Here is a 17215-nt window from a genome sequence, read left to right as displayed (position 1 = left end):
TGCAGCTGTAGGCAGATAACCAGCCCAAGAACCTCGTATGTCCAATCGTGAGCAACAGACTGCATAAGTGACCAATCACAGGCCGCCGTGTACTGAATAGTAGGTGGGCTTTGTTTGAAGATTGGTCAGTGGCATCCAACATTCATTTGGAGATGTCAGGTACATTGATTCATGCATTTGTTCAGGCCATTCACAAATTACAGTCATTTTGGTCTTTAGCAGAGATGTTTAGAATGATAGAGAGCAGCAAATAAACAGTTCAGGGTCAGTTTTAATACAGAGTCGTTTAAACTGTTCGTAATATCGCAAACGAGCTGAGAAAATACTTCAGTACATGTCATGAAATGAAATGGAAAAATCTCAACACAGTTCAATTTTACAAACACACAAGGGCGCGCTCGCCACCCACACACAGACACTCACAGACAGACAGACAGACAGACACACACACACACACACACACACACACACACACACACACACACACACAATTTTAATTCAGCTGACAGAATATGTACAAATACAAACACATTACATGGCTGGACATTTACATAGTATGGGCAGGTGTGAACAGTAGAGAAACAAAGTTGTGTGCTCACGTCCAAACAGTGTTGGTCATCAAACCACACCTATTTACATGACAATATATTACACAGTCCATCTCCACACCTATTTACATGACAAGATATTACACAGTACATCTCCACACCTATTTACATGACAAGATATTACACAGTACATCTCCACAGTTTGGAGTCCCTAGGACTGTATAAGACCTGATTTTTACTACCTCTCAGGAACAGACATTCCAGATTTTCACCAGACAAAAGTAACTAACCGAAAAGGACAGCACAGACCTGTTCACAGAGAGCAAGGTGCCGTGTGTGCAGTGGAATAGAGACTGTACCAGACCCTCACAACACACAACAGAGTAAGAAGGAAAAAAAACCCGTCATGAAAGGCTTCGTTTCCTTTCTGTCTGATACCTTTTTAAGAGGGTAGAGCTCCTGTCACCATGGTATATTGTGCAGAAACAAAGAACTGATACACACCAATACACACACAAGGTCTAAACTGGGAGAGGAGAAGTGATGTAACCTGATACATCCAAGAAATATTAACCTCAGTAGTCGAAGTAACCTTTATTCTCTCTCAATGGTGGTGTGTGTGGGGAGTGTCATTGCCATGGCCTGACTTTCCGACCTTTTATCGTTCATGCCAAGGGAGAATGAATGCACGACATTGCATTGCAGCAAATCAGCACTGTATGCTACAAGTGTTTTCGACAACAAACAAGAATTTTTTTTTTAAAAAATGGCAGGATGAATCAGCAGAGAAATATTAGCAAACTCCAGTTTACACTGTAATGTATGACACATAAAGAAAAGCAACATCGAAACACAAACAAAGAAATATGATTTTTCTTCCCTCATTACAAACACAAAGTGTATAAGGACCTTCTTTACAATGGAGCTGCCTTTTGCTTTCAGTTTTGCATAGTGAGACTTCATCCACAGATACACAGTCATTCAGGCATGAACCCATTTCTGCCTGAAAGAAAAACAACATTCACTTAGTTAATCTGGATCTGTTCAGGACTTCTCCTTTCAAGATTCAGTCAGACATTTTATTCATTTAACACTCTGAAAAAAAGTTCCCAACACCACCACAGATCTTGAGCCTCTCAAACTCTCCTCCAACATAAGTCCAGCTGAGATGCTTCTCAGAACCAGGCTCCACAGCCTTGGGTCCAGTTAGACCCAGTCCACGGTGCCTGCTCTACTGGCTGTATCAGGGCTGCATGGTGGTGTATTTTGCTCAGGATGAAGAGGTACGCTTTCCCACGTGTCCTCCATTCTCAGGCCCACACAGTCCTGAGGCAGTCCTGCCAACCGACACATGCCCGTGGCCCCCGTTAACCCCCGCAGTGCCGCTGCCAGTGCCCGTGATGCTGCCCTGAGCCCTCCTGCCCGCATCCGTCGCCCCTTGGCCCCACTGGGCCCCAGACGGGGGGCACCCTGAACAAGCTCTGTGAGGAATCTGAGGCTCTGGGAGGGCAGACTGTACAGAGGGAGCCCACGGAAGAGCTCTGGCAGGGGGTCACCCTGGGGCCTGCCTGCCGGCTGTGCCTCGAACTGGGCCAACACGAAGCGCTCGCCAGCGCGGCCCTGCAGGTAGTCAGCCAGAATGCAGCTGAGCGAGGCGCTGAAAACGTCAGAGTAAGGCGAGGCAAAACTGCCTCTCTCCGTTTTCTTCTCTTCATCCTCCTCATTTCTCCTCTCGCCCTTCTCTCCACCACTGTGGCTCCACTCTTCAGCACGCACCCAGGCTGCCTGGGTCAGGACCAGGATCACTTTGCCGCCCTGTCTCTGCATGCGGTCCAGGCGGGAATGTAGCCAGGGCACAGGGCCTAGGATGCTGAGCTCTGATTGGCTCCACAGGTCCAGGGACACGCTGAAACCCAGCGCAGAGAGAACTGAGCCCAGGCGACACACCAGTTCAGCCAGGCTGCTATCAGCGTCAGGTGGGTAGAGCAGTATAACGTGCCCCCCTCCGATTGCCGCTATGGAAGGAGAGACGGACAGCAGGAGGGAGAATGAGTGAGACAGAAATCAAAGTTGTAAGGTAAAGGAGACAGTGAGATGTTGAAAAATGAAGATGGAGACAAAGGAAAAGAGAGATGAGAGAGTTTAAATCCTGTCATTAACTCTGTGGTGTTTAAATGTATGGAAGGCAGATGAAAGAGGCCAATCAAATGAGAGAACTTACATTTTATGTCTTCCACATTCAACCATCTAAACGCCCAGCCTGTGAAGCAGACAAACCCCATTTCTAACCATTCCTCCAAACAAGAGTGTGTATCCTTTGTATAACTTGCATTACAATGCACAAAGCAAGAGTATAACGTTTGTGTGTGTGTGTGTGTGTGTGTGTGTGTGTGTGTGTGTGTGTGTCAGAGCTGACGCTAAACTCACGTTTGAGTGTGCCATGAATCACATACACTCCCACCACCGAGAGACACACGAGTAACAAACATATCAGGACTGGCGAGCTCCATCGAGACCTAGGCACTGGAAAAAAGAGAGACGCTCACAATACAGCTATATAATACAGCTCTTTGGCTATAACTGAAAGCCATAGGGGTGACCTATAACTGAAAGCCATAAAGGTGATGTAATCAGTGCTCTCTGAGCTCACTGAGATCTTTACCTTTAAAAGGGCACACTGGGCCTAAATGTGCATCCATACTCTTCACTTTGATCTATGAGAGATCGAAACAGCATTATGAAAGACATATACCAAACAGTAAGACACAGAACACACACTGAAAAACGTATGTGTAACATTCCCCTTACCTGCACACAAAGTGATGGATGACGTTCCACCCCAATGAACTCTCCATTCAAATACTGCAAAAACCACAAGGTATGTCTCAGATCAGTTTTCCCTACTCAATCTACCATCTGAATCATTATGAGCTTAATCAACAAACTGGCACTGGTTCAGTTAGTAGGGAGAGTGTTGGTTCATACCCAGTGTCCATTTTTGAATTGTCTCTCATTGCTAATTTCTTGGCAATCGCTGTCAGGCTCCGCCCCTTTCATGCAGAGCCATAGTTCAGCCTCCAACCTGCAAGGCGCAGTAATGTTCCACACCAGAGCAGTGCGCCCACTGTCAATCATTCCATCATTAGTCTGTGCCTCCATGACCGAGATAGACAGGTTAGTAGTCCTTAAGAGATCTGAGACAGAGAGAGAGAGAGACAGAGAGATTGATTTACATGGCAGGGAATCTGCAGGAATCATACACTTGTCTTTCATACAACAATTCTTGGTTAATCTTTTGAAAAATCCTGCAAAACCCTAAGGTTGATGTAGTAGAGCTACATTATCTGAGGAAGTGAATGTACACCATCTAAACATTCATTTTAAATGGAAAAGGAAAAGATGATGAGTAGAACTAGCTGCTTAGAAATTTTGGATGGAACTCAGTTGCCAGTCAACAAACTGAAAACACCAAAAAAGTTTTTTTTTTCCCAAAAAGTACACACGACAAAGCAAACAAGGCAATTATCCGCAACAAACTGTCCATTTTCACAAGTTTTCCTCACATGTGTTTTCTGTGTTGGTCACATGTATGCAGATTATTCGAAGATTGGATTACTGATATTCGGATTGTTCACTTGACCACACCTTCCCTTGGGGTCATAGAAAATGACTGTTTTGCCTTTTGACATACCTTTGATGATTGAGAACAGGTTAGTGAAACAAGTCAAATGAGTGGTCTTATTGGTTGCCATACCTTTGTTATTTATAAAATGAGTGGTCAAATTGGTTGCCATACCTTTGTTATTTATAAATGGGCAGTACTCCTTCCGCAGTCCATTTTCCCACCAAACCTTAAAGAACACAGAGAACATTATGTTCAAGAACTGTTTGTGTGTGTGTGTGTGTGTGTGTGTGTGTGTCAGTGTGTCAGAGAGAGAGAGAGAGAGAAAGAGAGAGTGTACATGTGTGGATGCCTGTGTGTCCTAACTTCTGTCATACTCATGTGATACCTGGAAGCACAGACAGGGGGCAACAGAGCTCAGTGAAATCTCAAATGCCTCTTGTCCATCCTGCAGCCGGAGACCAATGAAAAGGAAGAGCAGCAGAAAGTGTTTGAACAGTCAATGTAAGAAAAAAAGACTATTACATAACATAGTTTCTGACAACATCACAGCTCAAATATTCAAATGTAGTAGAACTGTAGCAGTGAATCCTTATCAGCTGGCTTCATCACATACCCATTCCAGTTTTCTGCACCCTCCTTCCCTGTCTAGTCTCTTACAGGCCTGAAACCGACGTCCAGTCGCTTTATCTGAATCATCCAACTGCAACTTTGCCACACCCATATTCCAGTCAATCACACTCTGTAGACTAGGAACTGAAGAAACATCAGAGATTTCTTTCACACACACACACAAACAAACAATCATCCTTTAGCAGGATGAGAAAATCAGTAACATTATGATGGCATCAGGTTTAACAGCAAACCACAGCACATGTGGCGAACCGTTCTAAAGAGGCCAAACCGACTGTGGCACCTCAGAAAGGCCACATCCTGTCTGGGCACAGGACTCTGGGATACAGTAGGTCTCTCTGAATGGTTTTTATTGTGGCTGCCCAGAAAGGCACAGGCTGATGGGTTTAGGTAAGTGTCAGTGAATTTTGTCTTACCTTTACAGCGTGTAACATCTTGATTTAAGGAACAACCTGACAAAGAAAGGTATGTTCATTATTCCAACTGTTTATCCTATCTCTTTCTCTAAATCTGTATATGATGTGAGAGTGTCAGACCTTCTAATGATGGCAGTTGTAAGCGTGCAGAAAAGTTGTGAATCAGAGTGGATGAGGTGTAGACCACAACAGTATCACCAAAATCTGATTCTCTGAGCTTCACCAGCACAGACAGCCATGTCTAACATTGCAAACACACACACACAAATATCACATTTAGAAATTTAGAGAAGGCAGAGCTCTTTAACAGTCATGCTATTTTTAGTTTGCATTACTAATGGGATCATACCTGTATGAGAAGGCCCCTCTGCCCTGTTCTGGACACTATGAAGGAGGGAGATATCTGACCTCCGAAAGATGGGCTTTGGTAACTGACTTGGACACACGTTCCTTCAAAATGACATGCAAGACACAGGTGTTAAACATGAATAATGACCCATTACCATCCAGATTTATTCAGTCAGTCATTCATTCATTCAGTTAGTTAGCTATCTAGTGAGTTAGTTAGGTGGTCAGTTAGTTAGTTAAATTGTTTGTTCGTTTGTATGTTGGACTTAATATTTTCTAAAACTGTGCACAGAGAAGCTGTGTAAATGTATGTATATTTCAAGACGAGTTTGTACCGCTGTGACTGGACGAAACCTCATCGCCGCTCTCTCCCGTTTCCTCCGTTTCCTCGGTACTCTCCTCATTGTTTGTGTCACCAGATACACTCCACGCGTCATCCACACCTATGACAGGAGACACGTCTGACAGGTTAGCTCTCTGAACACTTTCCAGTTGCATAATTTTCTGAGATGCCTGAGCAAGACTTTAGCAAGCTTTGAGTGTCAGGTTCTGTCATTTACGCCAGGAGGAAAAGGAGGGAAAGTGCACCTCTGATGGAAATATTGATGTGGATTCTCAGGCACGGATGGAAAGGTTCCTCTCCAGAGCGGCACAACAGTGCATGAGCACCCAGACTCGTCACAGACACATGATCATTATCCTCACATTGCCCTTCTGAGAAAGAAAGAAGATCAGATTCGAACAAATCTTTCTGCCAGACTAATCATGGAAAAGTAAATATGGAAACGCTATCCACATGCTGCAGACTAAGATATAGGAGAAATCTTTGCTAGCAAGAGTGAAATTTTCAAATTAATAGAGACAAACAGGGAAAAAAAAATTATTCTGTCTTCACCCTGATTTAACTGATTTGATTTACCTGACAGCACACAGTGAGTCAAGCCCTGCAGGGGAAAAAGGATTAAGAAAGGAAGATTAGTGTTATGTTTTCTGTGATGAATAGAATGTTCTTTGTCTCCCTGTTTTTGCTCTTCGAGTGATTTATTCATTACAGATAAATACCTGTATTTCTTTTAAAACTAATCAGTCCTGTTTCATTGCCCTTTAGACAGCAGTGTTGGCAGTATCTTTTACAGATATTAGTACAGTTGTTAATTTAGAATATTCTCCAAATTTGGATTTGGATTATAAGATTGCCGTGAGGACTGCTGACACTGATTAATCCTGGCTATGTTATTTGCTTCCATGTACCGTGTGTGTCTGTGCAGAGCTCTTTCATTTGGGCATAAAGAAGAGACATTGATTTTGTTTGATAAGCACAAGGTACTTTAGTTCTTAAATGCCAGCTCTGTGTGTTCTTGACTATAGTGGTTTGCATTCATGTTGTTATGCTAATGCAATGATACATGTTTATATATTTCTCTATTAGTGTCAGCATCTCTGGAAGAGATCATCTGCAGTGTGTTTACAGGAAGGCATTTAGCTGCTTGTTAGGTTGTACTTTGGACAATATAACAAGGGCAGAACAATTAGGAGCACATATACACCCACACAGATTTGCATTCACTCTGAGATAAGCATGCAGTTTCCTTTGCATAGACCTTGTACAAAATAGCCACAGGTGCATGAGTCATTGTGCAGAAACAAACAACAGAGATCATAAATACTCTTTTGTATTACATTCTTACTGACCTAATCCGTTAACACACACACACACACACACACACACACACACACACACACACACACACACTTTAATATGCTTTGGTAACATAGCATATTAAACATAGGTAACATAGGTAACTCTTATTCATGTAGTTGTATACAAAGTTGCTACCAATCTTGTAGTCAAGACCACCTAAACCAAGACCAAATCCAAGACCAGAGTGTATCGAGACCGAGACAAGACCAAGACTTTGAGGGGTTGAGACAAAGTCACGACCAAGACCATGGCAGGACGAGACCAATGCTAGTCCAACACTACATGACACACTTATGATAAAATGTGGAACATGCAAACCAAAACAATTTGAACTGAAAGATCCACATCCCCACAAAAACACCCACATACAAACAAACACTAAGAGCTGAAATCAGCTTGACCCCAAAAAGTGCTTTTTTGACATATAATCCGTTTTCACAAATTTCGGAGAAGTTTCAAAACTGTATTTATGTGTTTATTTCATCATTTCCAGGTTGGTATTGATATTTAAGATGAAATGACACGTCTACATCCGTTAGTCACTAGGACCAGGCCTGACCTTTGAAGTTGACCCGGACTGATTTTAGATATATATTCCAATTTTTTTTTTTGGAGAAATTTCAGAATCGTACTTTTATGGTAATTTCATCGATATTAGTAAGTTATTGAGATTTAAGTTGAAATGACATGTCAAGATGTCTGTTTGGTCACTAGGACTAGGTCAAACCTTTGAACAGAAAGGTCCCCAAAATGTGTTTTCAAAGGTTATCGTTATTATTCAGAAGAGCAATCATAAGTAAGCCTTTACTACTGTTTAATGAGAAACTGAACATAAAATATAAATATTCAAAATTTGTCAACCATGCCTGGACTTATACTTTACCAATATTCTACTTGCAAGACACAAATTACCCTTCAGTATCCAACTTTCGAGGTTCTTTTATTTTGAAATGCCATTACCGTGCAAGGCCAACGGTGGAATAAACAGTAGGATGCAACAACATGCCTTAAATTGTTCTTTATTTGCATTAAATGTCATGTTCAAAAAATTATTTATAATTTCACAACTGAATACAGGGCAGGATAACATAATGTGTAAGTATTTCATATAACTTTTAATGAGATAGAGATCTAGCTATGTGGTGAATGTCAGGCAAATGTCTAACTTCATGATAACTTCACCGCAGTTATCCCAGCAGTTGTGGTCTTAACCTGTCTTGAAATAAAATCACGAGTCCTCTGTGTCTGAGACTGAGACAAGACTGAGCAAAAATGCGGTCGATTCTGAGACGAGACCGAGACCTTCAAAAAGTGGTCTCGAGAGCGGTCTCGAGACCAAGACCAATCTTGAGTGCTACAACACTGGTTGCTACCTTATCAGCACAAGCTTTTCACTAAACACAAAGTTCAGTCACTAACACCATCACATGTCCTGTCCGTTTGACTAAACACAGTGTTCAGTCAGCAACACAATCCCATGCTCTGGTGATGTCACTTAAAGCAGGTGGACAGGTGGGTTGCCCCATGTGTCTGTGTGTCTGTGCGAATAAGAGGGAAAATGGGCTAAAGTCAAAGTTTAGAGTCATGTAATGCTAACAGTACACGAGAAACAACATATACCAGTTAAAGTTTTCATCTAAGGCAGAGTCACAGCTATCGTGGGAATGTTTTGCCACTCATGACAGCACAGAACTAGTGGTGACCCAGTGGTCAAAACCAGTTTATTCATCAGAGAGGCTGACAGAGTGCAGGTCATGGTCAGTCCACTGCCAGCAAAGGACAGGAGACACATGGACAATACTCTACCCGCTAACATACCCAACAAAGTTCTCTGGCTGTCTAACATCACTGTCCACTGCCCTCTAGTCAGAATAAGTATAAACTTGAAGTATTTATGATTATGGTTAAATGATAGGACAAGTTTCTACTTAAACGTTAACTCAGGTTGCAATGCATAACACTGACCAATACCATTCTTCCAATGACTCTGGTCTCCAGACTCTCACCTCACTCTCATTTCCCATTACCCTAGTTACCAAACACAGGAGCCCTGGAATTGGGTGTCAGGTCCAGCTGGGTTCATGAATATGTAATGAGCCCTGAGATCTCAGCCTGGCCCTGCTTGTCTGTGTCCTAGACTGGCCCAGATATCACTTATCAGCTAATCAGCAGCCATAGTGTGTGAAGCCAGCTGGACTGTTCAAACCATGAACTTTGAATAACTCCGAACACAGAGTCATATAAACACATTTCACAGTAATGTAAACATGTTCTCATCACTTTATGTCTTCCTTGATTTTCTACGATGAGATACAGAGACAGTGCAGTATGGATGTACTCTAAAATCTCTTCCTTAAGTCTTTAAACATATATTCAGCAGAGACATTTATAGACAGTTTTAACATAAACTTATAGAGATATATGTACACATAGATATAGATATAGATACAGATATATAGATATAGATGTAGTTATATATATAGATAGTTTTAAGAAAAACTTGTTTTTTTACATTCCATTCATTCACTGCCAAAGACGGAACCTCTGGATAAAGATTTAATAATTGATCAAGGCTGGTGGAGTCTGGAGTTTGAATTATCGACCTGCTTGTCTTAAATTGATTTTCTCTGTACTGTTTTGCCAAAACCTAGACAGCATCCAATCATTTGCCTCATACTGAGTGTAACTGTCTGTATCATCACAAAAAATGTTTATTTCCTATAGTTTAGGTTGTTTTAACTCTGTACCTGTAAATATCTAAATATTGTTATGTGCTAAAATGTAAACAAAGTGATTTTCACAGTCTGGTTAACTTCATTTGAACAGAGCCAGAACAAACCATGTTTTGGAAAAATAAACATGTAAATAGGTATATGCATAAGAGTTTATTGCGAGTGAGGTGAGACAGGCAGACAGGGAAAAACAGCAGCTGATTACTGAGTTGATGGGTGTGTGCAAATCTTGTGGCAAGACTGTGTGTGCACTGTGTTGTTCTCCCATCTATACTGACTCTCTGTTCGACCTACATTGCTTTGCATATGGTTAAAAGTTCACACATACACACACGCACGCATGCACGCGCGCGCACACACACACACATACACACAAATACAGATACAAACACAAACACAAATACAAACAAACAAATACAAACACAGACTCAGGCTCTGTATCTCCTTTATAGGGAGATGATACATATTACTCATCTATACACAAGGTCTCTGAGCCCCTCATGTCAGTGTCTCCCATGGCCCACATGCAATATTATGTGTAGATAAGATGTGATTTTCACATGTGAGTAAAAATCACAAGTTTATTTATAAAAGCACCATTCCAATCATCTCTGGAGGTCATATGATAACGCATATCATACTGTTTCATGAGGACTATTCACCCCTTCATCTATATTCATATCATCTGCTTTCCTACAGAGACTGAAACAGGAAACACTGGACCACTAGCACTCAGATTGGCTGGATGTTGTTCTTTCACCTCTTCACAGGAGCAAAACCTTCCCCTATCAACCGAGTCGGCAAAAAACATGTCATAACAACTTGTACAGGTAGTGCAGAAGAACGAGGGCTTGCTTATTAGCCAGGAGGGTTTGCTTATTAGCCAGTCACCAGCGAGCAGAGGAGGGGACCAGAGCGAGCCTCCCTCCAGAGTACAGTCAGAGTTAAATCCCTGTCAGCAGTCATGCCGCTGCTACTCCAAGCACCAGGCTATTACACCACAACACAACTAGGGCATAAATACTTCCAGTATCATATGGTGATAGAAATTTAGAAATTTCAAAGTACTCTCAAAAATATGATTTTAAATGCTAGAACAACAATTTGAAATTTGCGATTTTTACTCAAGACATGTTACGACGCAACTGTACTGCTATATTTGTACTTTAGAAATGAAAATAAAGCTTTGCAATTTTGCAAAATGAGGCAGGTAACTATATCCAAAGAGTGTGCGCTCGATCGTCGTCACGTAGGCTACATCTTTCCTCGCCATAGATTTCCATGACAATGCCATCTGTTCAACCAACCACCTCGTGACCGTAAACAAAGCCGACTTTAGATATGCTCTACTGCTGTGTTGTGAATCCTGGAAGTTCCAACAAGATGACAAAATGCCATTTCAGTTGTCTACAACACATTAGACAGCTCCGCCAAAATCTACAAGATTAATTGTAACTCCAATAATGAGGGGAACCTAGATAAATTTGTAAGCACCTGGGGAAAAATTGAAATTACGAATACGGTTCAAAAGAGCAAAATAAAAACATTTAAGGGACCTAAAATTTTTTCAAAAGAGGATTATAATCAAACTCGACCAAAGCCTTAGAAGCCTGCACTTATCAATATACACTAAGATGGTGACTCGAACATGACATGTGTTTGCTTAGTTCGGGATCAACCCAGCTAAACCTGAGCATCAATACATCTGTCTTGAACCCACCAAGGCCGTTACACAAAGAGATCTGACACGCGCTGGTGTCGGTCCAGTGTCCGACCGCTGTGGATTATAATCAGTGAACGAAAAGCATCCAAATGCCGTACTTAAGTAAAAGTACATATATTGGATCAGAATATTACTTAAAGAAAAGCTGATGTCACCAATTAAAATAAGCTACAACTTAAGTAGAGGTCAAATTATTTGGTTTTAGGTGTATTTAAGTATCAAAAGTAACAGTACATACTGTAAATTCAAATTCATTAGGTTTATATTAAGCAAACCATCCACAGCCTCACAGTAACAGTGGAGAAACTCGTAATAGGCTATGAAGCACAATCAGATAAAACTGTCTCAACAAGACAATTATCTGATTAATGATTAATCACTTATCATTTTATTCAAGTAAGGTACAAATGTATAACAAACGACCCACTCCCCTTACCCCTAACCGTGATAATTGCTACTTAATGAAAATTTTGTAAGGTAAATTTTTCTTAATCTCTAGATGTTTACAGTGACGACAAGAAAGACTAATTTGTACATATAATTATGACAACAGGTTTGCGGTATCAAAAGGATAGTTAATATTATCGATGGCGAGTTTTTAAATACCATAAATTTGGTGTCGCTGGGTCAACACAATTAGACATACTTTATCATTTCACTCCAGCTGAAGAAAATATTTCCTTCCAGTATGACTGGTGATGATAAGGGTCAGTGCTCGCAATGACCGGGTCGTGCTATTTTTTTCCCAGTGGCTGGCGATCTAGACCTGGATGCGCCTGTGCAGAGCCTGGAAGATGGACTGTTTTTTTCTTTGGAGCTGACAGTGCGGAGAGCACTCCCATATACATGTACCAGAGAGGTTACATTCTATACGCTTTTTCGCACGGATGGCGGGACTTGACTGACTTTTTAATTGGACAAATAAATGTAAGGAGTAGCGAGGGGTCTCAGCATGAATGTGCTGGAGTGAAAAGTATGCATTTGGTTCAGAATACTGGTGTAGCAAAGGTGCAAACTGCAACAAATCCTAGTACCCAAGTACAAAGCCCGAAAATTCCGAACTAATTAAGGACAGTAACGAGGTATTTCTACATTGTTACTTTGCAGCCCTGAATATAGGCCTAATGTGCCATTGACATAATGTCAAAACATTGACGTTTTAATTTTAATGAAGAAATATAAGCTACCAGACAGGCGTCATGGGTGTTCAGAGTCAGTTTTTTCTGCACCTGACGGAGAAGTGTCATCCTTACCTGGCCACAAGTGAGTTGATGATTCTCATCAGACTCAATAGTTTCCAAAACACCCGCTGACAGGTGAAGGAACATGGAAAGCAGATAACAGAACGACCCAAACCACTGCATTGCCTCACAGCTCCACTGACAAAGTCGCGTTGAAGTTGGGGAGTAAAGTTGTGATCCTGTTGTGCGACTGATGTCTAAATAGGTCCCTTTACATCCTGGCGCTTATTTTAAAACGAATGAAAAAAGCTGGACTGCAGACCTCACTTATATGCAGGCGGGGCATGGCGTCATTCCAACATCTCGGAGTAAGACGAGGCGCACCAGAACAATACACCTGCAACGATCCGGACCAGAGGAGACACATAAGAAGGGCACATAGAGAGAGAGAGAGAGAGAGAGAGAGAGAACAAGGGTTTACAATGTAATCTTAGGACTGTGGAAGGTAGTTATGCAGTCTCGGGACTAAAGAGAGTGCGCGTGTGAATGCTTGAGAGAGGGTGAGACAGAGACAGAAAGCGGGGGAGAGCGTGAGAGAGAGAGTGGAACAGAGCCTGAAAAACTTCTATCTATCTATCTATCTATCTATCTATCTATCTATCTATCTATCTATCTATCTATCTATCTATCTGTTATTTGGATATTTAAAGGTGTAGCAAGTTTTTAGCCACGAGAGAATTAAAACAAATTGTCAGTTATTCAGTTATAGGCTACAACATCAAATGTTGCTAGAACTGGCATTTGGCATTCGAATTTTACCCGCCCCATTAATTTTGAGGTCACACGGTAAAATCTGAAGCACCGTCTTAAAATTCAACTGTCAAACTGACTTGGCTAACTGTCATTTGTTTTTACCCACATATTCGGTTATTATCACTGCGCCACTCTCCAGCGTTCTCATTACATCACTGACAGAGAATTAAATCCATTTCTGCCTTTTGTCTTTTTTGTCAAAGCAATTTCTGAAATTTTTATATATAGAACTATATGTTTGCTGCTTAAACGTAGGCCTATATTGAGTTTCATTAATGTAAAGACGGCGCCAGAAAATAATGTGCCCGCGATGTGAAGTGTTAGTTCTCCTGTGTACTTAAAGTACCTCAGCGCTTTCGCTTCACACTAGGCTTAGCCTACTACAGACTTCCTGTAATGAGAATGATCCTGAAGCAGTTTATTTTTATGCAGTCTTTCTAAAAGGTAACAGCCTACTCATAGTATACATAATGTATTGTCCTTGAGTTACTGTAATCAAGCCAAGTATTGAACTGGTACCCAAGAAATGCGCTGTGTCCGTCAACAAGAAGTTGCAGTGCAATAGCAGTAAATTACTAGGGGCGAAATGTTTTGCATTTTCATTTACTAGTCTTGTAAATGAAATGTTCGAACGGTGGATTTTCAACAGTCTGGCAAATGGAGTGTTTGAACGGTGGATTTTCAACAGTCTGGTAAATGGAGTATGTGAATGGTGGACTGGAAGCACCTTGTCCCACTCCAAGCAGTGTGAACGGGGCTGAAAACAGACAGGACGATTCCAACAAATATCTTCTCTTCGCATCTTTATGAGTTTTATGTCATGTCTTGCTCTCTATCAGTTTTGGCTGCCTATTAATCACAGAACCAACGTTAACGTAAACGTCTCTCTCGCTCTGCCACCCCCCGCCCCCCGGCACACACACCTACACACGCACACACATACTCACACTGTCAAAGTTTCGCTCTTTATTTTTACGCAAATTACTTTCAAGGAAATGCAGTAAACGGAAAACTCCAACTAACACATATGAGCAGCCAACCCAACATTACGCCAATCCCTAAGTATCAAAACAACGCAGACTAAGGATATCTATCATCATAGGGAAACGAGAACTACTCTAATTAAAAGAACAGTCTTTCAGTTAATAGATTCTCCCGATCAAGTAGGTTAAAGCAGTATTAACACTACGGCGAAATCTCACTCTCTTTTAAATTATTAGCCTCTAGACTTTTATGTGGGCTTAGTTTGGTGGTTTTCCACGATATAATTTTATTTTATATGTGAATATAATATACTTTCTATTTGGGACTTTCTGTGTTGTTTCAGTTCAGTATGGATGTACATTCTATGTGAAATAAGGTTTTAAAATTGTATTTACGGCGTCTATTTTCCTACAAGTCAAAGCATATATGAGAATTAAACATCGACGCAAACTCTGACTCAGGGGAAATAGCTGGATAAAGGCCCAGAATGAGATCAGAATAAGAACCTAAATCACATTAGCTCCGTAGAATCAGCCGGGCACTGTTTTAATTTTAAACATAGAGAAGAAACTTCCAAGGTACAGTTTCGCATTGATGTTCAAGTTTAACCAAGTTACCGAACGCTCAATTTGTAAGGACTGCAAGCAAACGAGAGCAGCCTAGGCTATGATTTAAGTGCGACAGAACAGAGAACCAAGTTCATACATTTGTCACGGAGTGCAGCAGTTCGCCTTACCTGACGAAGACTTCGACGTGAACGCTGTAGGCGACTCTGTCATTGGACTAGTGTTCGCCAGGTGACAAACGTTTAGGAAGCGCGCTGCATCGACGCCGCCCCCCCCGCCCCCGGGCTTCCCTTCCCGCCTCCCCGCCGGTCGTCTCCCGTGAGTGGACATGAGCTAAATTTTGTTATAAACTGTCTACTATTAACTGAAATCAGGAATAGTTCGCAATTCATTAAAACATCTTGGAAAACATTCGAATATTTTTTTTTTGGTTTCGGTAGACACTTCTCATGAAAACATTACAACTCCTCAGCAATTTCTTTTAATTAGTATGACTCACTTTTCCAGGTGATCCCTTCTCTGAAACATCATGAAAATCACTCTATGAGATTTAAACTGAAATACAAACTTCCCGATCCTGCCTCGGAAAAAGCCCTTTTACGTTGGAACTCGATCAAATGTCAGAAACATATCAGTATACCCCATACCCAGTTTATAGTATATCGGGGGCTTTTTAGATACCCTCGCCGCCGTCTACGTTTGAACTTGCCCCCCCCCCCCCCCCTCCTTTTTCACTGTACTTGCTGGTTTGCGTTAAAAAAATCTCCTAATCTTGCGTCCCCCTTCGCAGGTGTTCCGCCCCCACAGGTTGAGAACCCCTGTACTATATAGTAGCCTATAGTAACAGTATCAGGACTGTGGACGCAAAATGGACTAGCTCGTTATGTAAAGTCACAGGTCTTACTGTCACTGTGTTCTCTCTCCATTCCTGTCTCCTCTGTTCCTCTGCGTCTTATTCCAATGGAGCGACTCAGTTCAAATTAAAGTCTGCTAAGTACTTTTGGTTGTGTGAACTCATGTGTGAGTAATGCTGAAGTAACGTATTATTTTGACATCAGCGAAGCTCACTAAACTATCGGAATCAAACCTATTTGTATCAAAGAAATGTACCTATATCTAATCAGATTTAACAAAATTATATAGTCTTTAAATCCATTCTCATTTGTAAATAACAAAACCTCTGAGTTTTTTCTGCTTTTCACTTGTTTGTTCCCTGTGTCACAGTGTCTAAAGATTAGGGGTGCGAACTTATAGTAAACGAACATGGAAAACCGAAGACAGTTTAGCCTTTCAAAAGAAATAAGCCACCAACTTGAACTGGCTCACTCTCACACACTTTGTTTTCTTTTCAGATGCAAAATGGATAAAATGACTGATTGAGTGCCAACTTATTTGCGTCAGCTGGAGATTTCTTTAAATATAAGTTCACAAAGGATGTGCTCCGTCAACAGCTACGCTGACAACAATTACTTGGAATTTTACCACGTTAGGCTATGTGATGATAATAACAATAGATTGTACAAACAAACACTGAAATCTTTATCATATTCGCTAGTTTAATAATAGTTTTCATGAAATATCACTGGTCACTTTTTGTAACGGTTCATACTGTTAATGTTTAAACCGTTGAAGTTAGTCATTGACGTAGCGCTAACAACAAAGACAAAGGTATTTAAGTGAGGGAGCGTAAAAGGTCATGGTTACAGCAGCTCTCAGTGCAGCTGACCTCACAGAAAAAGAAAACACAAAAGTCAAGGACCTGTTCCCATAGATGTGGTAAATGCAGCTGACCTCACAGAAAAAGAAAACACAAAAGTCAAGGAGCTGTTCCCATAGATGTGGTAGGTGCATGTGTCCTAGCACTGTGCATAATTTGACACAATCCAGGAATACAAACCAACTCACAACCAGTGTTGCAGCTTCAATTCAGGCTATAACAAGATAATG

The 17215-nt window shown here is 41.3% G+C and overlaps 1 protein-coding gene across 1 annotated transcript; it reads right to left on the bottom strand.

Moving 5' to 3' along the window:
* Positions 1 to 474: 474 nt before the first annotated feature.
* On the bottom strand, positions 475 to 15467 carry wu:fl23c11 (interleukin-17 receptor C). The gene is made up of 17 exons (XM_030785051.1): positions 15439 to 15467; positions 12978 to 13302; positions 6487 to 6511; positions 6156 to 6281; positions 5903 to 6010; positions 5569 to 5669; positions 5340 to 5460; positions 5220 to 5255; positions 4787 to 4926; positions 4559 to 4618; positions 4345 to 4399; positions 3534 to 3742; positions 3357 to 3410; positions 3211 to 3262; positions 2976 to 3071; positions 2770 to 2808; positions 475 to 2563 (listed from the first exon to the last, which is right to left on the bottom strand). The coding sequence occupies exons 2-17, from the start codon at positions 13086 to 13088 to the stop codon at positions 1755 to 1757; spliced, it is 2142 nt and encodes a 713-aa protein (XP_030640911.1). The 5' UTR covers positions 13089 to 13302; positions 15439 to 15467; the 3' UTR covers positions 475 to 1754.
* Between the last annotated feature and the right edge of the window lie 1748 nt (positions 15468 to 17215).

This window comes from Chanos chanos, chromosome 9 (genome assembly GCF_902362185.1).
Source record: "Chanos chanos chromosome 9, fChaCha1.1, whole genome shotgun sequence".
Classification (NCBI taxonomy): Eukaryota; Metazoa; Chordata; class Actinopteri; order Gonorynchiformes; family Chanidae; genus Chanos; species Chanos chanos.
The sequence above is the reverse complement of the archived record's forward strand: the minus strand, read 5'-3'. Positions and strand labels throughout refer to the sequence as shown.